Source organism: Cupressus sempervirens, chromosome 7 (assembly GCF_028749045.1).
Source record: "Cupressus sempervirens isolate cs-2001-9-10 chromosome 7, ASM2874904v1, whole genome shotgun sequence".
NCBI lineage: Eukaryota > Viridiplantae > Streptophyta > Pinopsida > Cupressales > Cupressaceae > Cupressus > Cupressus sempervirens.
The window spans coordinates 613,685,083-613,710,569 of NC_143124.1; the positions used below are offsets into that span (position 1 = coordinate 613,685,083).

The window sequence follows — 25,487 nt, forward strand, 5'->3', positions numbered from 1 at the left end:
TCTTCAAAAAGAATGCATAAATAAAGTCACATAAATTACAATTCAGGGATGATGACCTGCCTTCATGACACTTTACTAATACATTAAAAGACACAGGATACACCTACAAATCTATGAGAAATTGCATAGGCTTGCCTCAATTTTGTGATGTCAAAATTTGAGGACAACATTTATGTCATGTTTATAAATTTATATAATGCAATTGGTAGTGCAATAATGTAGCAGTAAACAAGCACTGCTTCTGATGCCTGAAAGAGGAACCCCAAAGAAACATAGTCCAACTACATACTATATTTAGTTCTTTGTTCTTGGAATTTATATTTGCTGTTATGTTATGTTTATAACTTTAATTGGTAGTTCAATAATTTAGTAGTAAACAAGCACTGGTTCTGATGTCTGAAAGAGGAAGCCCAAAGAAACATAGTACAACTACACACGATGTATAGTTCTTTGCTCTTGGACCTTCTTGAAGCTTCCTGAAGCTTGCTTAAAGGTAACAACTAGTGCTATAGTGAGATTTGACTAACTAAGCAAGGCAATAGGCCAGATTTGACAAATTAAGAAAGCCATTGGCTTGCATACCAGCTGCATAAAAAATTATAGAAGCAAAGTTAATAAGCTGGATACAAACATTTACCTGAAATTGCTGTTTTCATTGTGAATATTCTGTTTATTAAACAAAAAAAATAACGGCACAGATGTGGGATGTTACACTCTTGGTTGTGCCTAACAGAAGTAAATGTGCCCCCAAAATTGCAATGAGTTAAAGCAAATCACTGTCTACCTTCCTCTCTTGCCTTGTTCTATGGTAGTTCATCATGGATAGTTACGCATTCTATTTGATGCCTGTTATGCCAGTTTCAGTTTCTTGTAGCTTTTCATAAACAATTTAACAAGTATTTTGTATGTACAAAGAGGTTTTACTGATTGGACTTTCATATCAGAATGATCTGTTGTTCTATGTGAGATGCTGTGCAAAGCATGGGATTATATATATAAGGGTCTGCCTATTCACTTTCTGGTTTTTGCAACATCTGAACAGGTGCTTCCTTCAGGACCTGGCCAAGGCAGCAGAACTAAGAACCTATTTGTAGGAGTTAGTGACTTGCGTTGACTGTTAAAACATTAAGTCTTGCTATTAATAATAAATCTTGTCAATTGTACAACCTCTTACACGTTCTAAAGTATTGGATTGATTATTTTAATTTTTAGCTTATCCTAAATGAAAGCTGTGTGAACAAACCAAATCACACCATCTCTAGAATGGTAAAGATAGGATTTAAATTCTTGTGATTTACTATTGATAAGTGAAAGAAATGTTTACTAGTATAGAAATTGATGAAAATTGACATTTTCATTTTAGTATGAAGAAGGTTAAGCCAGTTGATTATGAGTTTAATTAGTTAGAATGTTAGGGCCTTGAACCTGCTTGCATATCTTCATTCTTCCCCATGAAGTGGAATATCTCTATTGTTTATATGAGAGTATGTTTAAGTTTTCGTGAAATTATCTTTTAGGGATTGCTTTGTAAATGTATTGGTTTTGGGTTTTGGCAGCTGTTTTGTACATTTACTTCTTGGGAGGAACAATTGAGAGCTATGACAGAGCTCCGCCATCGCATTCTTCCTCCTCGTTTTCTATCAGAATATCCAAGGGAAGCTGGCATTTGTCTTTGGCTGCTACACCCCGATCCTGCTTCAAGACCTAAGGCTAAGTATGAGATTTATTTTGTTATTTGTGGAAGGAGAATTAAAATTCATATGCACTAAAGAAACTTGGCTGTAGGTATAGCGAGAAACTTTGAAAATGGTAAATAATCCTTCTGAGAATGATGTGCACTTCATGATGGAAAACAGAAATTGATTTGCACCTATAACTTGAAGTAAGAGAATTTGTGGTGTTTATGATGTGTACATTGCTTTGGTGACATGATTAAAAAAAATGTCATATGCACCCTTGTGTGAAAGGAAAAAGAATATGCCTGTCGTATGATGTGAATAGTATACTGTTTTCACATTTTTACATACAGCACCATATTACATTGTTGCATGTTGAAAGTGGCAACACATTGCATTCACTAGTGTCAAGCACTCAAACTTGGATATATAGTATTTGTCATTGCATTCAAGGTGTGATGAGGGGTCAAGTGGAGTGCTTGCAATAAAAAGTTGTGTTTTAATTTTGGAGCATGGTTGAGATTCATACTGAGTTCAATCATGGGGAACAATTGTCTCTCACAAAGGATCATTAACCAATTTCCTGTTTAACATATTAACTCTAGTTTCTTTTGAATCAAAGAGTCGAGTCTTTTTTGAATCAACCTACATCAGAATATTTTAGCTTTATTCTTGCTATAGTACAAGGTTTGTACACAAAAATTTAATGTTGGTGCCATTGGACATTTTATGAAGGCATGTTACTATTACGGTGACAAGTTTGTAAACTATTTTTTTTTTAATATTCTGCTTGTCAGCACCTGATGACTGTCAAAGCTTTTCAAGGCATGTCTTGATATGGATGATCATTCGTCTGTAGCTATTTAATTATTGTAAGAGTGTTATCCAGCACTCTGTTTTATATCTTTGTTTGCTTTTGATTTTTAAAAGATTTCTAATTGAACAATGCACTTCCAAGCAATTTCTCTGTGTTCTGCTGTTTAGCTGCTTATGGCATATAAAACTCTAATTAATGTGTCTTGACATGGATGATAGCTAACAGATTGTCTTCTTTGTTATCTGGTCATTCCCTTGTAACTAGTAGATGCATGTAATTATTGATGACCCTGTACTCAATTTTTAACATAATTTGCTTTGATTCTTCCTAGTTCTGGCAGAGAATTTAATGATAGCATATTTAGAATAGTATTTGCTTTTTTCATAATGAATGGACTTCCTTGGAGAATTTCTTATGAAAGACATCATCATATGACAGAACATTTAGGAAGTTGTTTTCTTGATAGAAATTTACTTCAATAATTTGAATACTATACCTATAATATTAGGATTAGTGCATGTTTTACAATTCTTTATTCACCATGGTTAGATAATGATGGTGTATATTTATGTGACATATATTCTATTCTTTGTTAAGCTACGAGGATGAATTTATTTAGCCATAAATATAACTTGTGATGTTGGTTATAAAGGAGGGAACTTGTTGGAACATAAGATTTAGGATAATTCTAGAGTTGCTAGTGTTAAAAGGAAACTTAAAAATTTTTAAATAAAAAGGGTAGAGTAATCCTGCATGAGTTTTCTGTTTGAAAATGATCCCAATGCCCTTTCCTGTTTTCCAATGGCTAAGACCATTGTTTTGCTTGACAGAGAGATAATTCAGTCCGAATTCCTTAATGAAGCCCAGGATGCATTAACCGAGAGACAAGCTGCTGTCACAGTTGATGAAGAAGATGCAGAGTCAGAGTTGCTGTTGGATTTTCTATTGTCTTTGCAAAAGCAGAAGCAGGAAAAGGCCCATAAATTAGCTCAAACTGTTGCCTGCCTTACATCAGATATAAAGGAGGTCAAAAAAAGACGCTCCTTGGTATGTAGTGATCCTGTAGCTAGAATACAGAGCAACTCAGCGATCTTGTGTAAGAATGACATAATTGGAGAGATGATAAACAAGTCACATAATTGTTTTTATGAAGCGGAGGAAAATTTGAATTCTGATAAGAAGTTGATCTATCAGCAGTCATTTAGAGGTGGAACAGAAGATGAGGGCTCTTATTTGGAGGCAATTCCTAGTAGGTCAAATGCAATGAATTCTAAAGGTGCAAAGTTGATAAAGAATTTCAAGCATTTAGAGCAAGTTTATTTTTCGGTGCGAGGTAAAATTGAGCCTACTGAGTTAGACTCTAATTCTTGTTTGCATGGGCAAAGTATTCCAAATAAAAGCTCTAGCATCAACACACTGAGTACAGATGATCCTGTACTAAAAGGTGATGAAAATGATTGTGTGGATCGTCTTGGATGTTTCTTTGATACTGTATGTAAGTATGCTCGTTATAGTCGATTTGAAGTGCGGGCAACTTTGCAACATGGAGACCTACTTAATACAGCAAATGTGGTGTGTTCTGTGGGCTTTGATCGCGATCAGGAGTTCTTTGCAACTGCTGGGGTGTCAAAGAAGATCAAGATCTTTGGCTGTGATGCAGTTTTGAATGAAAATGTAGATATTCATTATCCTGCTGTTGAGATGACAAGCAAATCGAAGCTTAGTAGTATCTGCTGGAACAGTTACATAAAAAGCCATATTTCATCAACTGATTATGATGGTGTTGTTCAGGTTTGTGCTTTCAGGACCCCCATTCAATCCCATGCTGAGTCTACTATGTGGGGTAGACCAATAAGGTGAAGTGTTTGTGTTGCATTCTAATTTGCAAACAAAGTTTTGTACTGTCTTGTATTTGCTGGCCAATATAGTCAGCAGGTCTTAAGTAATATTTTTTGTGTTTGTCTGTAGCATTATAACTGAATGGTTAGTCTGGAAGCTCTGAAAACATACAGATTCAATTTTGTGACAAATAATGTTACCAACCCATGCCATTGACCCAACTATGATCAATACTAGTATTATCTTCAGAGTTGAAAAACTTGGACTCTGGCAATAATCTGGCAGCCCCAAAATTTAAAAAAACCCAGGACTCGGCAAACACTTGGGGAAATACTCAGCAAATTATCAAGACTATTCTTAAAAAACACACATATACACTGAATTTGTAAAGTATATTACTGATTCCCATCATGTATTAAGGATAGTGTGAGTTTAATACATATCATGGACAAAAAAACAAGTGCAAGCTCTGAAGGAGCCTAACTTTGATCTCTGTGTTCAAATTTTATGTTATGTTTAATTGTTTTGAATGGAAGCAATCAATATTCACAAGGCTTAAGACTTTCCACCCAAATAAAATGAAGTCATTGCTCATAATATACTTCAAAATAAAAATCAACTCGTCACTTTGAAAACCCTTCAATAACAAAAAAAGTTATGTCAGCGCCCTCTAAAGATTGAAATCAGTATCTTTGAATTACAATTAAGAATAAAAGGGAAATTTTTGAATTATTTCAAAAACACATAATATAGAATGATAGAAAAATATTAGTTAAATAATACGGAGAATCAAATATTTATCAGAGTAAATTAAGTATGACCATTTAAAATATCTTTATAAAAATGATAAAGATAAAGCATAGACAAGTTGTTAGCATAAAATAAACATATTATAAAAATATCTTTATAGGGATGACAGAGACAACCTGTACATGTCCGTTTGCAATTACTATGCAATCTTTGTCATGATATTTACAATATATAGCTTTACTATTTATAATAGACCAAATTGATTTGAAAGTTGTTGATTTACATTTCATTTCACTCCAATTAATAAACAAGCTCTTTGTTTTTCTCTAACATTATTTGGAATTTAAACAATGAGAGAGATGCCAAGAGACTCACATAAAGTAGTTCTTTTATAGATAATAATTGTGGAGTTTTGAACAGCTAAAGAGTGGTAAGTGTGATTTTGTAATTTTCCTAGGAATCTACAAAACACGCTAATAACATTCATGTGCTGTTGTGCACACATAAAATCCTTTAAAAAATGCTTGGACACATTGGGATGATTTTCTGGCAAGCCAGGGGTATAATATCACACAATTTTGCGTTTTTTTGCAGGAAAACATGCCACGGGATTATAATATCTCCAAAGTAAATTGATTTCAAAATAAATAGTCACTTCTAGATATTGTAAATATCTTGTATAGTAGATTCTTTCTATTAATTGTATGTTTGTTCTTAGAAACATCTCGTTTGTAAACTCTATAAGAACAATTCATTCTTTGTAATTGTATTACCCAATATTTTACCAGATAATTTATCTAATATGGTATCAGAGCCAAGTTATTATTATTGAAACAAATTATAATTTCGTTTTTGAAGTTACTTGTGTTTTTAAATTTTTTTGTAAAAGATTGGAGGGTTTCTTACAACCCATCAACTGGTTGGGAGGCTATTTTGGCAGATTAAAAGTTTTGGGTCATTACCTAGCTGTTTTTTTCCAGCCCCACACAATCTCCTCCCTCACATAATCTTCTGCTTGCGTCCGTCTTTCAGGACGTCGTTTGTGTTTGTTCCAGATTTTTAAAACCCATGATGGCTCCTCAAGGTCTCTTTCTGCAGAGACCATCGTCAAGTCCATCCGCTGCTTTTTGATGTCATTTCTCTATGTTGAAAAGCTACAACTTAAGTGTTATTTTCATGTTTTTTAAAAATGCTATCGTTTCTTGCTATTTCAACCATGTCAATGGTGTTTCTTTGCTCAACCATGTCAGTCCTTCATCATTCATTGTCTAGGGCATCTATTTGTAGGCGGTAATAAATAAAGTAATTAGTAATGAAGTTGTTATGTGATGAATAGTCGCATCAGTTGATTTGCACAACCAACTCGAAGCACTGTATAGTTGGTAGGAGGTAAGGATAGGGGGGTAGGGTAAGAGCAATATACCTCTGGTAATGTAAACTTTGGAGTCCATCAATAAAGTTATTTCTTGCCAATATTATGTTGTTATCTTCATGGTATGCTGGTTTCGATGACTAGTTCTCTTTGTAGTAGTATCTGCTAGTAAGTAGTACATTGACATCTAGTACGCTGCCATCTGGTACATTACCACCTGACATGCTACCATATATGACACTTCACTGTTTTTCATAGTTTTTTTACAACAATATGCCATTCTTGGAGTTCTTCAACCAGCGCCTAGGTTTTTTTAATAGAATCTTCAGTTGTTTTGTTAGATGCTTGATCATATTACAGTTTCTTAATCAGATTATAGATTCTTTGTGGGTATTTGAGACATCAATTTGGTTTCCTTCAAACATTTCTAGGTGTCTCATTTTCTGTCCTTCAAAGTTTGTGCCAGCTGAAGTTTTATTTTATTTACAGATTCTTGGTAGGTTTTTGAAGACCTCGTCTTCGGATTTTTGGGTCTCTTGGTTTATATACCTTGAATTTTGTGCCAACAGAGTCACATAGAAATCTATGCTTGCACTCGTCTTTGATATTGATACATTCAAATTTGTGCATTTAGCCAACTAAGTTTCTCATTTTCTGTGCCTCAAAAAGCATGCAATGACATCTTTGTCCAATATTCAATTGGGAGGTAGTAAAAATTTCAATGGTAGAAACTACAATACATGGAAGCAATGCATGATGAGGATCATTGAGTACAAATGTATTGACAATATTGTTTTGAGCACATCTACTTGCCATGTAGATGAAGGCAAAGAGTGGGATAAATTTAATGAGAAGAATCGAGAAGCCATCATGCTCATCAAAATTTCTGTCACTAATGATCAGCTCTTGTAAGATCCTTCTGGTAAGACGACTGCAAAAATTTGGAGCCATCTGAAAGTTTTGCATGAAACCTCATGTAACAACTGTGAATTCTTCTTGAAGAACATGCTCTTCTCGATCATGATGGATGATTAGGTAACCCTATAGGAGCATCTTAAAGAGAATCAAGGATATTCATGATCAGTTGGAAACCATTGGACACAAAATGGAAGAAGACATGGCGGTGATCACCTTGAAGAGTTTCCCATCTCCCTATGAACATTTTGTTGAAACTCTCAACATTGCTTCCACTAATTCTAATGTTTTGTTTTTTGATCTTTTAATAATGCCTCTACAACAAGATTGTTGGAAACAACAATTCAATAGTGGTACCAACTCATTTTTTAAACACTCAAGTCTTCTCAGCTAAATCCATAGGCAACTATTAGTTCTCTCAATCTTTCCAGCAAATTCATCTGCATAGTCCTCAAAAAGTCCAAAGAAGAAAAATGTTCAGTGAAACTACTGACCTAAGTTTGGTCATATGAAGTTGGAGTACTGGAAATGCTTACCTACTCAAGACAAGCAAATTAGTTCATAGTCTCAAAGGCATGTTGCAGCACATACTGAGCTAAGTGAATTTTCCTTTTATGTCTTCATGGCTAAAAGATCTATAGATCATGTAAAATCCTCTACTAGGTATTTTGATTTAGGTGCATCCCACTGCTTCACTCATCACCGAGATTGGTTCACAAATCTCCAACCGTTCTCAGATTCAGTTATTTTTGAAGAAGATTACACCATTGTTAGAAGAGGCAATATTCCAGATTCCATCTAGAGAAGGAAAATTGATTTTTGTTGATGTGTCTTATCATCTAGGCATGGAACTCAATATTTACTCCTTTAGTCAAATTCAGAGATGTTCTTCTCGGATTCATGTGGTCTTTATTTCACATCAATGCAGTACCATTGATTGGGAAACTCAATCCACAACGACCGTTGGTGTTGAAGATCATTGTCGTTTCAGAATTGTTAACTCCAGGGATTCAGAGGAGCTTGCTATGGCAGCCCATTGCTCCTCTATTAGTAAACTCTGGCATCAAAGTTATGAGCACTATCTTTCTCATCTTGTTTGGGAAGATCTTGTCATTGGACTGCCAGAGATTTAAACCTAGAATCTTGGAGTTTGTGGAGCATGTTAGGTTGGGAAGCAACATCACACTCCTTTTTCAGATGGAAATTCCTAGAGAGCTTCTAGGCTATTACAGCTGGTGCATGTTGATGTTTGTGGACCTATAACTACTCCCTCTATTACTTGGTCTAGGTATTTTCTGCCTTTTGCTGATGGTTTTAGTCATAAAATGTGGGTGTATTTCCTTCGTTAAAAATCAGAGGTATTTGTTGTATTTCAAAATTTCAAATCATTTGTAGAAAAAGAGAGTAGTCAACATATTATTACTTTTAGAACTGATAATGGGTGACAATTTTGTTCCTCTGCTTTCTCCCATTTCTGTGATCAACATGGCATAAAGTGCCACTTAACAATTGTAACAACCGCTTTTTCCGAGGTCTTAATCAACAACTAACATACTCAAAGAAATAGTTATTGCTTCAATTTCATAGGAAGACAACTATATCAGTCATGTTCACGTGAATGAGATTTACTGTTAAAATCAATTGGACAAAATTTCACAACTAAGAATTGAAATACCATAAATGAAATTACTATGGAAAATAAAATCTACATACCATGGAATTTGAACCGGTAAATCTTTGTAAGAATGCTTCTGCAATCACCCAGATTCGTCCACAACTATCACTATAACAATATCATTTGACGACTACCATCCAATACCGCTATATCAATTCAAATGATGATTACCATTAAATACCACTATATTGAATTAGGGCATCACATACCACTTTATCAATTAGGGCATCGATTACCATTGGATCATTTAGGGCATTAGTTACCACTGTATCAATTAGGGCTTCAGATACTACTGAATCAATTAGGGCTTCTGATACCATTGTATCATTTAGGGCTCCAGATACCACTGAATCAATTTGGGCTTCAGATACCACTATCATTTAGGGCTCCAAATACCACTGAATCAATTAGGGCTTTAGATACCACTGTATCATTTAGGGCTCCAGATACCACTGAATCAATTAGGGCTTCAGATACCACTGTATCATTTAGGGCTCCAGATACCACTGATTCAATTAGGGCTTTAGATACCACTGTATCATTTAGGGCTCCAGATACCACTGAATCAATTAGGGCTTCAGATACCACCGTATAATTTAGGGCTTCAAATACCACTATATCATTCCTTTCCTTTCGATTGCTTAACTGATAAGAATTCGGTTTTGTTCTGAAGAACTTGATATCTGATTCGGTCCCCTCTAGTTGATTTGAACCGTCATTACAGTGCATAAAATCTCCGTTTCTTAGCCAGAATACATGCACGACAAGGAATGAAAATCGTACTGCTTGAATAAGCTTATCAATCAATTTGCAGGGTATTGGCAGAAACAATCCATGGTAAAAATGTAAAGGTCGGGTGTTATGGAGACAAGGAGAATTCTGAAAAACGTAGCAGTAGAAAGAAGATCGGGTATAAGGAATGTGGTCTTTGTCTCTCCCTCACGGCTTCCATATATGGATAGCGATTGGGGATTCTTAGCTTCCGCTTGTTTAAAGATTATTATGCCAATTTCAAATTGCCAAGCATTAAATTGATTGGAAAAGGAAGGAAAGAATGCGGTTTTAAAAAGGAAATCGGAAATGAGAGTTTTTCTTGTCTATGTCTCACCCAACTCAAATATAAAATGGTCTAAGAAGACTCTTTGGCTTTTGCAACATAAAGATTATTTGCCCATTTTAAAATGCGAAGTGTTTGATCAGTTATAAAGAAGGAAAGAATGAAAAGAATGGAAAGAGAGTTGGAAGATTAAAATTCGAATATTATTATAATTTGAATGTTATTATATTTTGAATATTATTATAATCTTATATTTATGTAAATATATTAATGGGGTGACATCAATTTATTAAATTATTATAATATAATAGTGCCATTTCATTTTTATATCTATATGTATGTATATAGATATATCTATTATAATAATAAGGTGAAAGATCATATCAAATCCTTTGAGGTACGTTTTATAATTCAATTAAATTATTTTACATTTTAAATTGTTTATTTAATAGCTCATGCAGTTTTATTGATTGTATCCTAATGTTCAAGTCGCTAGGTCCTCAACCCATTTGCCCAGTGATGGTGATGATCCCGTGCCTAATTCTTTTTTGACAGTGCTTCTACCCCTTTGACATGCTTCCTACAAGGAAATTCTCCATAGTTAAATTATATTATCATAATAAATTATTTAATCATAAATAATCATAATGGTTAACCATCTTTTCAATTCCATGAATTCATGATAAATGATCAACTAACATGTTATCTTCACTTGAAATTATAAGGACTAACCATCTTACCATTTCGTAAGATTATAACAAATTAAACTGTCAACTGACTTCATGTGAACCTGAACGGCTATATTTTAAATTAGGTCAAAATTTGGGAGGTAACATACCATTCCCTTTGTGGTTCATCATCCTCGATGAACTTGAAATTGTAAAGAACATTATAAAGGAGGATTTAAAATTGAGCCAAAATTTGGAATGTAATGTACCATTCCCCTTTGTGTTTCATAGTCCTCGATGATCTCTGCAAATTAGTCACTAAAAGAATATTCCAAATACAAGATGTATATGTGTGTGTGTGTGTGTGTGTGTGTATAGCATCGTGATATCATTAAAATTTGAGTCAAATCTAAGTCATGACCAAAAATCAAGGTCTAGTTTTACTTCAATACTTCCAGAAAAATGCTTGCATGATATTATATAATTAAACACACACTCACTTGAGTTCACTTTACCGTACTTGTGGTCGGCTCAGCATCACTTGAGTTGATCATGTTGTAGGATATTCTATTTCATATTCCTATCATACTCATGTAGACACTCACCATATCATTAGTTCGATTCCACATTGATATCTTCATATAAGAGAATTTTTCAGGGTTCAATAATTGAGAGTAAGATAAGTATACAAAATTGGAATTCTTCAACTAGCAAGTTCTGGATCACAACTTGATCATAATTTAAGTCACTTATACATACCATTTGGCATATGACATTTACGACTGGGTAGATCATCCTTGCAAACTTATAGAACACCTGAAAAAGGTTAATCGATCCATGTTTTCCATTTATGTAACTTCAGTCTTCATGCCCATCTCATAACATTTTATTAGAATAATCATCTCACTATAGGATATACATTTCATCTCCAAAACAATATACAATAGCTCAGTATGTAAAGTCAACATCGCATGTGTATTATATACATGCATAGTAGTGTGACAAAGAGTAAAAACATGATATACTATGCAAGATCATCATACATCTAATCAAGGTCATAAGCATTTGAAACAAACTCTCATGAGTACCTCATCAGTCATCTGTAAATATTTGGAAGTTTATCTTTTCCATTTGTGTGACTTAGGCTTTCATGCCCATCTCGTCAGTGTAATGTTTCAAGGAAAAACTTAAGTCAAACAAAAGTTTACATCTACAAACAAGCATTGATAGTTTCAATTATGCAAGTGTGTTTACTCCATGCTGGAGCACAAAATGATCTTCTTGTTTAATCAACATCATAAAGGATCACGGTTTGTGATTTTGTTTTCCTTAAGTTCAAGTTCAAAATAGATAACAAAATATTACTACCATTTCATATAAACAGGAATATAATTGCATAAACTAAATGCTGGGAACATTCAACTGAAAAGAAATATTTAGCCATCATAAGGGTTTTAGGTAACATCTCATCAAGGTTATAGGAGCTGTTTTCGATTGCACAAGCCTCAACATTGGTGAGAGGAGAAGCATTGACATAGGCTTAACCTCCCAACCTCGGACCATACTTATCCCCACACATTCTATCAAATTAGAATGGCCCTCGGTACCTCGAGATCAAGCTTGGGACGTTCTTCAATCCAGCCACCTGAGCATACTGGTGTTTAGAATGCTCACTCAGTTAATAGGCGTGTCTCGCCTTATTAACTGGCGCCATTGACAATCTTGTGATTAGAAGATGACACACATGCCTATAAACTACCTTGGCCAGGGATTTCTGATGGGTTCAACAACCCGATCACTACTGCATGACTTGCCAATAATGTCATTTTCCCTAGTTCTAATTCATCTTTATGATTTTGTAGTTTATACATTTATCCATTTCGTATCATCTTAGCCCTTCTCGTCTATTCTGGATGATTTCCTGATGTGATTTTTTTCTAGTTTTTGATTGTAATACTCAATTATGTAAAAATAAATCTTTTCCAACATTACATTTTCAGTTTCTCAAAAACAGTGTTGGGCCCAAGGTTTCAGTGTTGAACCTAGTGCTCTGATACCATATGTAACAACCACTTTTTCCGGGGTCTTAATTAACAACATACTCAAAGAAATACAATTATTACTTCAATTTCATAGGAAGACAGTTATACAAGTCATGTTCATGTGAATGAGATTTACCATTAAAATCAGTTAGACAAAATTTCATATCTAAGAATTGAAACACCATAAATGAAATTACTATGGAAAATAAAATCTACATACCATGGAATTTGAACCAATAAATCTTTGTAAGAATGCTTTTGCAATCACCCAGATTAGCCCACAAGTACCACTATAACAATATCATATAACGACTACCATCCAATACCGCTATATCAATTCAAATGACGATTACCATTAAATACTACTATATAAAATTAGGGCATCACATACCATTGTATCAATTAGGGCATTCATTACCATTGGATCATTTAAGGCATCAGTTACCACTATATCAATTAGGGCTTCAGATACTACCGAATCGATTAGGGCTTCCAATACCATTGTATCATTTAGGGCTCTAGATACCATTGAATCAATTAGGGTTTTAGATATCACTGTATCATTTAGGGTTCCAGACACTGCTGAATCAATTAGGGCTTCAAATACCACTTTATCATTTAGGGCTCCAGATACTACTATATCATTCCTTTCCTTCTGATTGCTTAGCTGATAAGAATTCGGTTTTGTTCAGAAGAATTGATATTTGATTTGGTCCCCTCCAGTTGATTTGAGACGTCACTTTTAGTGCATAAAATCTCTGTTTCTTAGCCAAAATACTTGCACGGCAAGGAATGGAAATCGTACTACTTGAATAAGCCTATCAATCAATTTGCAGTGTATCAGTAGAAACAATCCATGGTAAAAATGTGAAGGTCGGGTGTTATGGAGACAAGGAGAATTCTGAAAAACGTAGCAGCAGAAAGAAGATCGGGTATAAGGAATGTGGTCTCCGTCTCTCCCTCACGACTTCCATATATGGAGAGTGATCGAGACTTCTTAGCTTCTGCCGGTTTAAAGATTATTATGCCAATTTCAAATTGCCAAGCATTAAATCGATTGGAAAAGAAAGGAAAGAATGTGGTTTTAACAGGGAAATCGGAAATAAGAGTTTTTCTTGTCTGTCTCACCCGACTTAAATATAAAATGGTCTAAGAAGACTCTTTGACTTCCGCAACATAAAGAATATTTGCCCATTTTAAAACACCAAGTGTTTAATTGGTTAAACAAGGAAAGAATGAAAAGAATGGAAAGAGAGCTGGAAGATTAAAATTCGAATATTATTATAATTCAAATTTTATTATAGTTTGAATATTATTATAATCTTATATTTATGTAAATATATTAATGGGGTGACATCACTTTATTAAATTATTATAATATAATGGTGCCATTTCATTTTTATATCTATACATACGTATATAGATATATCTATTATAATAATAAGGTGAAACATCATATTAAATCCTTTGAGGTACGTTTTATAATTAAATTAAATTATTTTAACTAAATTATTTTATGTTTTAAATTATTTATTTAATAGCTCATGCAGTTTTATCAATTGTATCTTGATGTTCAAGTTGCTAGGTCCTCAACACATTTGCCTAGTGATGGTGCTGATCCTGTGTCTAATTCTTTTCTAACAATGCTTCCACCCCTTTGATGCGCTTCCTACAAGGAAATTCTCTGCAGTTAAATTATATTATCATAATAAATTATTTAATCATAAATAATCATAACGGTTAACCATCTTTTTCAATTCCATGAATTCGTGATAAATGATCAACTAGCATGTTATCTTCACTTGAAATTATAACGACTAACCATCTTACTATTTCACAAGATTATAATAGATAAAACTATCAACTGACTTCATGTGAACCTCAACGACTATATTTTAAATTAGGTCAAAATTTGGGATGTAACAACACCCTACATCCCCTACGAAAATGGTGTCGTTAAGTGTTGAAACTGCACGATTCATGCTTGAACACAACCAAGTTCTAAAGAGATTTTGGGTTGAAGCTGCCTACACTATCATCTATCTTCTCTATGCTCGTCTACAATGACTATCATGAAGCAGACTTCGGAAGAGGCTTGGTCAAGCCGCAAGTCCCAAATCTGTCATTTCAAAGTTTTTGTCTCCACTGCATTTGTCTAGATCCTTAATGCTAAATGTACTAAGTTAGATGCCAAGACCAAAAACTCATGCTAATTGGCTATAGTGATAATCACAAAGCCTACCACTTGGTTAAGATCAAAACTAATCATCCTATCTTAAGTCATGATGTATTCTTTGATGAGGAATGAGGTTCATTTTAGCTCTCCTTTGGTCATGAATTCATAGCATCAGTCTCTCCAAGCTGAAAACTTTGATATTCGTCTTCAATTAGGTCCAGTTGATGGCAAGGCTTTAGCTGAGAAGGCTCCAACTATTCCTATTCCTGATTTTTCCTCTCCATTAGTTTCTTCTCCTGCAGGCTCACCTAGAAATGCAACCTCACCATTTGATTTTGCTTAGGATTCATCTGGTCTTCTGTTTGATGATGATGATCCCCTTTCACCTCTTGCTTCCGATGTTAGCACTTAAACTTTGTGGCCTAAATGGCAGGCTAAGATGATTGGCAATCTTCATGATGATGAGCTCATTGAGGATAGAATTGCTTAGAAGAGGACTAAACCTTCAAAATCCATAAATATTTCTCTCATGGCCAATATTCAGAGTATATATGAACCTCAAACATACATAGAGTCGAAAGGGATGCTTGAGTGGGAAGAAGCTATACATATTGAGCATTATAGCCTTTTGAAAAATAACACTTGGGTTCTTTCAATTCTTCCTTTAGTTACTTCAAGAAAGAAAACCATTTGGCTGCAAATGGGTCAAAGAAGATGGTACTTTAGATAAGTACAAGACTCATCTTGTTGCCAAAGGCTTCTCTTAGCTTGAAGAAATTGATTATGAAGGTACCTTTTCTTCCACTTTAAACATGACTACTACTGAGGTGTTGAGGTTTGGCAATAGTTGCATGACATCTTCATCTCTCTGTCTACGTATGCTTGAGCTTTGCTCAACAAATTCAAAATGCAGGATAGTAAACTTGCATCTACACGTATGGATTTTGGTCTAAAGTTATCACTCAAATCTGGTTCTCCTGTTGAGAATGAATTAGTATTCAGATAGCTTGTCTATAGTTTGAAATATTTGACTACCACTAGACTTGATCTCAACTTTGTAGTGAGTTACATATCTTTCTTTATGGAACTCCCACTTTAGATCAATGGAATGCAAGAAAACTCATCTTGCGCTATATCAAGGGCACTCTTGGTTTTGGTTTTCTCTATGGAGGAACCAACGATGCCGGACTCACTGATTACATAGACTCGGACTTGGGAGGCTTTGTAGATGATAAACACTCAACTTCCAAGTATGTCTTTAGTTTGGGCGTAGTTGCTATCACTTGGACTTGTAAAAAGTAGCAAGCCATATCTCTTTCCTCAATGTAAGCTGAATATCGGGGAACAATTAAAGTAGATTGTGATGCAGTTTGAGTTTGAATGATGCTTTCCGACATCCATATGTCCTAGGAAGGCCCTTCACCCCTCTTTTGCTTTAATTAAGGGGTCACCAACTTGTCAAAATCCAGTCTTCTTTGAGTGCACTAAGCATATTGAGATTCATTGTCATTTTATCTGTCAGTTGGTTGAAGAGGGATCCATGGATTTGTACTTTGTTCCTATAGCTGACCAGATTGCTGATATTCCCACCAAGTCCCTAATTCCAGAGAAGTTTGTCAAGTTTATGGGATAGCTTGGTGTCATTGATAAGTTGGCCATTGAGGGTACTAAAATAATATCTCCTAAGTTAATTTATTTCTATTTTAGTGGAGACTTCTAGATAATGTAAATATCTTGTATAATAGATTCTCCCTATTATTTTTGTTGATGTTTGTTAGCTTCAGTTGGATAAATTGTGAGACTGAAGTGCAAATATATGAAAATATATATTATATATATGTGTGAGATATAATATATCTCTATATATATTAAATAAATAATATAATATGTGAGATATTATTATTTGTTATTATATTAATATCAAAATATCGAATAGACGTGTCCCATGAAGGGACATGTCTATTCTTAGCCTTTTCTCATTATAAATTAGAAGTTGCTGCCATCTGGAACAAACATACCAAAAACAACGGTAGTGCTTAGTACATTTGCAACAATCCAGAAAAACAACATGGTATTAGAGCTAGGTTGCAAATTTATCAAAGGAATAAGTAAAATGCATTGATTGTTATTCTCATTTGACAATCAGGACTAAGAGAGGTTCTTTAAAGGAGCAATACATATCATACCAGAAACAATACTGATGAAATCACAAAGCATGGAAAATAAAAATACAAATAGAGGAGCAATAAATAAAATTATAGAAATGTAACAGTAAGAAAATGTCATGGTGGTTGCATTAACGTTAAAAGTGTAGCATCTGTGGGAGCAGAGCAGAGTTGTTCACGTGGTAAAGGATAATGTATTTCATAAGATTGAATAGTTGGGGGAATTCAATATGTGTATTGACGACAAGACTAAAGTCTTCATTGCAGAGTTATTCAGATATTTTGCTTGTGTGTACTGCTCTACACCAAGTTGAATTCACCCATTCAGAGTTGCCCGAGGAAAAATAATCACCCAAAAAAGCAATTTGAGTAGATGAGGAATGCATTAAAAACTGAGAGAATGATGCAAATGTGTTAGGGATGTCACTTGCATGCCATATCAAATGCACTAGGAGCGTTGACAACGCAAAAAAGAAGCAGTTTAATGGAGGAAACATGATTCTCTTTTCTGAAATGCAAGGTGATAGGATCGGGAGCTTTATATCTGGGTAGAGCGTGGAGGAGTTTTTCCGAGTGGTGTTTGCATACACATTCATGGACAAAATCATTCTTCCCAAGGGATGGAACGTCTGGAGTGACAGAACCAGAGATTTATCTCTACCATAAACTTTAATCATATCGATTCAGAGATGAGTGCCCACTACTAATCTTGCATAACAGCTTGCTTTACACATGTAGTATGCCATTGATCCAACTAAAAGTTTAAGCAAAAATGCATTTGAATTCACTTTTATAACAGGTTTGATGATAAGTTCAAATCCGCATAGATTTGGCCATTGCCATTTCAACTTAATGATTTAGTTGGCAATCAATCTGCACTTATTTCCCCAAAGTCATTTGGGGATAAAAATTTGAAACTATCGAAGTGCTGATATTGATCTCATTTCAAATCAATGATGTGATATTGAAGCATAATTTGCATTAAAGCTGTATGAGGTTGAATGCCACGTAGAACAAGAGTGCCATTAATGTCATCAAAGGAGATTTATGATAGAAGTAACAGTAAGGTAAAACACCATATTACAATCAAAGAGGATCGAAATTCATATGACGAATCACTCAATTAGAGTAGTTGACACATGATAAAGGAAAATGGGAGTTAAGTATAAAAGGTATATTATTTTTAAGTCCTCCTTACACATCTTTTTTTATATAGATGTATATAAATGAGAATTTATAAGGAAAATATTTTAATTGAAGAATGATATTTAATAACATAATATTATGTTTTGTTACATATAAATATGTTAAATAATATAAGTTATTAGTATTATTGTGAGTTTCTAATAGTGTTATTGAAATATAAATGAAATGAAATGAAATTTTGATATAATTATAAATATTGAACTTCTAGGCGAATATGTCATCTAAGGGAAAGTCATATATATATAAATTAAGTATTGTGTTATCTTAATTCTATGTTTGAAAATAAAGAGAGATGTTACAATCATTTATCTTATTGTTAGTAATGGTCATGAGTTAAATTACTAACATTCATGTTGACATTCTTATTTATATAACCAAGAGCTATATAGGTCCTTGATCTTTTCCTCTGAAAATGCTATTGCAGGAAAATGGAGATTCAGAGGGACTCTGGAACTTCTTCAATAATAAAGGAGCTCAGATGATTGATGTTTAGAGGGAGTTTGACACATCTATCTGAAGGAGTGTATAGAGGATATGTATCAGGTGGTCTTTGAAGATCTTGATCATATCAGAATCAGAGGGAGTTTTGACTTCATGTAAACTTTTGGTATCTGCATGTGATTACATGATTTAATGGGCCTAACCCCTGTGTACATCATGAGGAAGTGATGACTTCCAAATGATCGTCACTTGTATATGCAGAAGTTATTGAAAGGTGGTGATCTTACAATAACCCAATTTTCTATTATGATAGATATCTTATGATGTCTATGCAGATCATGATAGATTATACTTTGCATGGTGGATGTCTATATGGTAAGCATAACGAGAATGCGTGTGCACATACGTAATAATTTTTTTTTTTTGAGTACATGGTGAATGTCATGCGATTTGATGTTCCAGAGGCCATTACTTATAGTACTTGGTGAATTGCATCTCAACATTTTGGAAGGTCATTATTCTAAAAGTATTTGGTGAATGTCATGCGTTGATATTCTGGAAGACCAATACTCATGATATTAGATGTGATATCAAACCTTATTGAGTAATTGGTGAATATCATGTATTTTGGAAGATCAATACTCATGATATCAGATGTGATATCAAACCTTATTGAGTACTTGGTGAATATCATGTATTCTGGAAGACTAATACTTATGACATCAGATATGGTATCAAACCTTATTTGAGTACTTGGTGAATACCACGTGTTGATATTTTGGAAAACCAATACTTATGATATCAAATTGATATCTATATGGTGGATATCTTTTCATCAAAGATATCCTTAAATTTTGTCATTCCTAATATTACCAATGGTGTAATATCTGTCTTGTGTTTATCCTCCCTAGCTAAGAGGGAGTGTTGATATATGGCATCTTCTGTTGGATAAACTGTGAGACTGAAGTGCAGATATATGAACATATATCATATATATGTGTGAGATATAATATTTATCTATATATATTAATTAAATAATGTATTATGTGAGATATTGTTATTTGCTATTATATTAATATTAAGTTATCAAATAGACATGTCCCATGACGGGACATGGCTCTTCTTAGCCTTTGCTCATTATAAATTAGAGGTTTTTGCCATATGGAACACACACACAATGAAAACAAAGGCAGTGCTTAGTACATTTGCAGCGATCTAGAAAAACAACAATTTGTATATTTTGTCAACCGACTGGATGGTCCCGACGGTGTTTCTGTAGCCGACGGAATGATTGTCGTCAGTGTTTTGTATTCTGTAGCCGACGGAATGATTATCGTCGGTGTTTTGTATTTTGTAGCCGACGGGTAAATAGTTTGTAGTGAACATAATGTTTGTGGCCGACGGATTCCTCCGGGAAGGTTCGGCGGATAGTATTTATATCCCGTTTGGGATCATTGTAAATTATGAATAATCTACTATTACCGATATTATGAAGCATAATGTATGTCTGGCATATGCGAATATAATTCTGCTATTCTATTCCATTGTTTGTATGCGTTAATTTCTTTACCAGTATGATAAACATTTGGCGTTGTTGCCTTATGAATCTGGAAGGTGGGAGGAATGAAGATTAATGCCAAATCAGCTTAACAAAGATCGGAATAAGGTCAAGGAAAAAGATGGAACCCGTACTGCGCAAGAGAATTTAATTTTGGCACAGCAAGCCGAACGCCGACAGAGATTTCAGAAGATTGCCGACGGAAACCGGAGTGCAGAAGAATTGTTGGAGGAGACTCGGCAGCGGGTGGAATTGGTGGAAGAAGCACGTGATGAGTTCTTGAAATTGTGTTCGTTGAGGGAAGAAAATTCAGACGGAAGAGCATCAACTCGTACGGTTTGCAGTGCCGAGGGAGCACAAGCATGGAGTGACCTCTTCGTGCGGGATAGACTTCCGTGGGAAACAACTTCAGAAGATCCTCCTTCACCAAGGTTCGCAACTGTCGACACCTCCGGTGTGGGAGAGCAATCCGCCGGTGTGGGAGTGCAGTCCGCCCGTGTGGGAGAGCAGTCCACCGGTGTGGGAGTTCAGACCTTCGGTGTGGTAGTGCAGACCGCCGATGCGGGAGTGCAGACCTCTGGTGTGGCAGTGCAGACCTCCAGTGTTGTGATGGCGGGACCCAAAGAAAAGCTGCCGAAGTTTGAAGGCGATGGTATCATCGACTCCATCCGATATTGTAAGACATGTGAGACGATCTGGCGGGAAAATGGAATCACAGATGCCAACGAATGGGTCAGGCAATTTCTGGCAACCCTTCGGGGTGTGGCGATTGATTGGTTTTCGGATACGGATCCACAAAAGCTGAATACCTGGGATAACATTAAAAAGGAGTTCCTGGCGGAATTTAAACTCTTGCGGGATGATAATGAAACCGTATTAGACATTTTCAATACCAAACAGGGGAAGCACGAAACTATCCGCGTCTACGCTAGGAGATTAAAAGACTTAATATACAAAATGGAAAGCAAGCTGGTGGACGGATTGCAGAAAAGATGGTTCGTGGACGACCTACGATCGAAGTTGCAGAGGAAAATGAAAATTGTGCCACCGTTGTCATATGTGGACGCGTATAACAGAGCACTGGATCTTGAAAGTGAATAGAAGACAAAGAAGAAGAAAACTAGCGCCTCTGATTCTGATGACGAGGAGCCTGCCGGAGATGTGCAGCGATGATGAAGGTAGCAGCAAGAAGGTTCGTGCCCTATAGAAGGATATGGTTTGCATGATGAAAGAGTTTAAAAACATGCAAAAGGAGCCAAAAGGCAGTGAACTGTGGTGCACGGAGTGTAAGACCAACGGTCATACTAAAGGATCGTGTCCAAAGAACCAATTTTGTGACATCTGTCAGATCATGGGCCATTCGACAAAGGACTGTCCCTTTAACATGAAGACAAGAGGATCTCCGCAGGTGCTTCTTACGCAGCAGGCTTCCCCGTCGGGTAGTAACGGAAATGCAAACATTGGTGGTGCCACATCCGGAGGGTACATGAATAATAGCAGAGGGCAAAATAACAATGCAAACAATAACAATAATAATGGGAGCCGAAGTCGAACTCAGTATGATGCAAACAGACGGCCAATCGTTCAATGCCGAGCATGTAATTTGTGGGGTCATTTTGCGCGGGATTGTACAGCGGCAAACACATCGAAATTATTATGCAGATGGTGCGGACCTGGCGATCACGGAGATTCCAAGTGTCCAAAGTCTGGAGTAAACTTGATCACTGTCGACACAGATGTAGAGGAGGTTCTGGCAATTACACGGAGGCAAGCAAAGGAAAAAAGAAAATTGGGGGAAATGCAAGCAGAAATTGGAAAGGCATCGTCGGCAGGGACATCTCAGTTGAAGGACATCACCGGCACCTTGGCAAAGAACTTCGTAGAACAAAACATTGCACGACAGATCTTACAAACGGAGATATTGGTAAAGATAAGTGGCCTCCTCACAATGCCCCAGTTACGGACGGCCATTCTGAATCATACACCATTTTCAAAAGCAACGGAGGACACAGGAAGGGAAAGTAGGGAAGTGATGACAACAGACCCAATGCTGCTAGCACTCACATTCGGACGGCATCTAGCGGTCGTCCAGATGGGGATTTTGGGAAATGTTTTGACAGAGACCATTGTTGAAGGAGGGTCCGGCGTGAATGTCTTACCGGAGGATACCTGGAAGAAGTTGGGAAAGCCGACACTGTGGCCACCTACATTCCAGTTGCTTACGGCGGACCAGCACAGGATCAAACCGTTGGGAACCTTGAGGGTGCAACCGATAACTATTGGTACGCAACCATTTTTATTGGATTTCGTAGTCATTCCATTGAAAAGAAAAGGATATGATGCTATTCTGGGACAGGATTGGTTGGTGCAAGCAAAAGTAAAACATGATTGGAAACAAAATACCCTATCAATGGAGCGCGGATGCAAAAGATTCACAATTGACCTGCATACACAAATGGTCGGTGAGGAGGCAGCATCGTTAGATTCAGAAAGTGACGGCGAAAGTGATGACGAACGAAAGAGGAGAATGAAACCAGACGAAGGAGTATTGAGACTTGATGGAGGATCGAATGACGACGACCTGGACTCAGTGAATGGCCTGTTCCACTGGCTGATAGAAGACTACGAGCTGTTTCCGAGTAGCAATATGTTAACGGTCGACGAATGTGACAAAACACAGAAAAATGAATGTCCGGAGGAATGCAGGGAAGCGGAAGAAGGAAAAGCTGCCATAGCTGAAGCTGAGGGGAAGAACATACAGTCCGAACATAGAAAAACGAAAGATCTCACTGTCCGGTACATGGTGAATGGACTGCGCGGAAAGAAAAGGTTACACCGCAGCATAAAATTAGTGGAAGGGCACCGACAGCAAGGAAATAATCCAGTTGTGCGGCGACCGCAGGCACAATGGGCGACGGAGGTGGCACAGAACAGACGTAAGGCGTACGACGGTCGGAATGAAATCAAAGTGGAAAAGTTTAAGGCCAGATGGGTTGGACCATATCAGATTCGAAAGGTCGGCGACAATGGAGCAATCAGATTATCAACTTTGGACGGGCAGAAGGTACCTCTGGTAGTCAACGGATCCAAATTCAAAATATATGGTGCTAGGAAGACTCTGTCGTTGTCGCAGAAGGGGACTCCCTCGTCGTTGCCGAATGGCGATGGTCAGAGGCAAATTTGAGGTGCTTTGTATTTTTTTTTTGAAGAAAGAATAAATTTAAAAAAAAAAAAAAAAAATAGTAAATATCCCGTGGGTAGCTGTCCACGAACTGTCCCGTGATAGAGGTGCGCGAAAATGTCCCGCGGGTAGCTGTCCGCGGATTGTCCCGCGACAGAGGTCTGCAGACATGTCCCGCGGGTAGCTGTTCGCGAACTGTCCCGCAGGTAGTCCCGCGGCAGAGGATTGCGGACTGTCTCGCGGACATGTCCCGCGGGTAGCTGTCCGTGGACTGTCCCGCGGCAGATGTCTACGGACTGTTTTGCGGGAGGTCTTCCGCAGCATGATCTATCTGTCTGTTTTCATTGCTAGAAGAATTGTTGAGCTTCTCATTGCCGGAGGAGTGGTTTCAGCGAAAGATTGTTGGAGTTTTTCTCATTTGCGAAGGAGAGATTGTTTGAGTTTGTGTAGAAGATGGGTGTGCGGGGTTTTCTAAAAAAAAAACGACGACGGATTCAAGTTGTTCAGAATGAGTGACAGAAAATGCCAAAGGGAAAGGGAAGCATCAGGTGGTTGCCAGAAAGAATGTAGAATCGGCAGAAAATGGCAGAAATGGTGTGTTCTGTGCAGTTTTGTGTGGGTTTTTAAGTGCTAATTAGGTCTATACTGAACCCCAAGACCCCGGACCCCGCGGGGGCGCTGCCCCTTGACCCCGCTAGGGGCGTTGCCCTCTGGACCCCCAGGCGTTGCAGATATCAGTCGTGCGAGTCTGACTAGTTGAGAAGACTTGAAGCTGCTGCAGAGCGTTTGTGTACCAGAGGCACGAGGTATTGGCAGTAGGTGTTGGCTGAGAGGCTGTCTTGGTGGATGCATAGAGAGCTCGGGAGGAGTGGGTCATCCAGGAGGCAGTGCAGCAACACTTAGCTCAGTGGACCCAGTGTTGGAAGCAGAGAAAGCAGCACGGGTGGCTATCAAGGTCAGTTTGAGGAGATAGTATTATGTTTGCAGAGGCTACAGATGTAATGGGATGAATGTGGAAGTGATGTGACAGAAGCAGATTGTTTTTGTTGTAATCACTCTGATAATGTATTTTTTTTGTTAATTTGTCTCAAATATTTTGTAATTGTCGTCCGGAGACGACTTTTCTTTTTGGGGGGGATGGTGTCAGCCGATTGGATGGTCCCGACAGTGTTTCTGTAGCCGACGGAATGATTGTCGTCAGTGTTTTGTATTCTGTAGCCGATGGAATGATTGTCGTCGGTGTTTTGTATTTTGTAGCCGACGAGTAAATAGTTTGTAGCGAACATAATGTTTGTGGCCGACGGACTCCTCCGGGAAGGTTCGGCGGATAGTATTTATATCCCATCTGGGATCATTGTAAATTATGAATAATCTAGTATTACCGATATTATGAAGCATAATGTATGTCTGGCATATGCGAATATAATTCTGCTATTCTATTCCATTGTCTGTATGCGTTAATTTTTTTACTAGTACGGTAAACATATTTCTTTTTAGAATATCTCGTTTGTAAACTATAAGAACAATTCGTGCTTTGTAAATGTATTATCCAATATTTGGCCAAATCATTTGTCTAATAGAGTATGTCAAAAACACATTGTCCAGTATTACCATGAGCTTCTCTGTATGCCATTTGCCTTGCAGGTATTGTGATTACTTGCAGAGTATTTCATCTATGATTAGCTATTTGAAATTGTTGTCCAAAATACTTTACTTTTCTATGGAAGAAAGCATTGTTGCCTGCTGGTTTGGATGTAGCAGCTATTAAATGCTTGGTAGTTATGTGCCACTAGAGCAACTTTTGTCAATTGTAAATCTATAACTAGAATTTCCAACTATTTGATGTTTTAATTTATACTATACATGACTCTGAGATCACTTTTCAATGTCAGCTTTTTATTCTCGGTTCAACCAGCACCATTTTTTTTTACAATGACATTGCAATTGTG

At 36.5% G+C, this 25,487-nt stretch overlaps 1 protein-coding gene across 2 annotated transcripts in view; it reads left to right on the plus strand.

The window, feature by feature from the left end:
• LOC149548211 (protein SPA1-RELATED 4-like) overlaps positions 1 to 25,487 on the plus strand; it is a 185,719-nt gene that overhangs the window by 95,249 nt on the left and 64,983 nt on the right. For both annotated transcript variants that reach the window (XM_089792255.1, XM_089792257.1), the window contains 2 exons: positions 1,557 to 1,714; positions 3,324 to 4,284. In XM_089792255.1, coding sequence (XP_089648381.1) covers positions 1,557 to 1,714; positions 3,324 to 4,284 — 1,119 coding nt within the window. The remainder of the gene's footprint in view (positions 1 to 1,556; positions 1,715 to 3,323; positions 4,285 to 25,487) is intronic.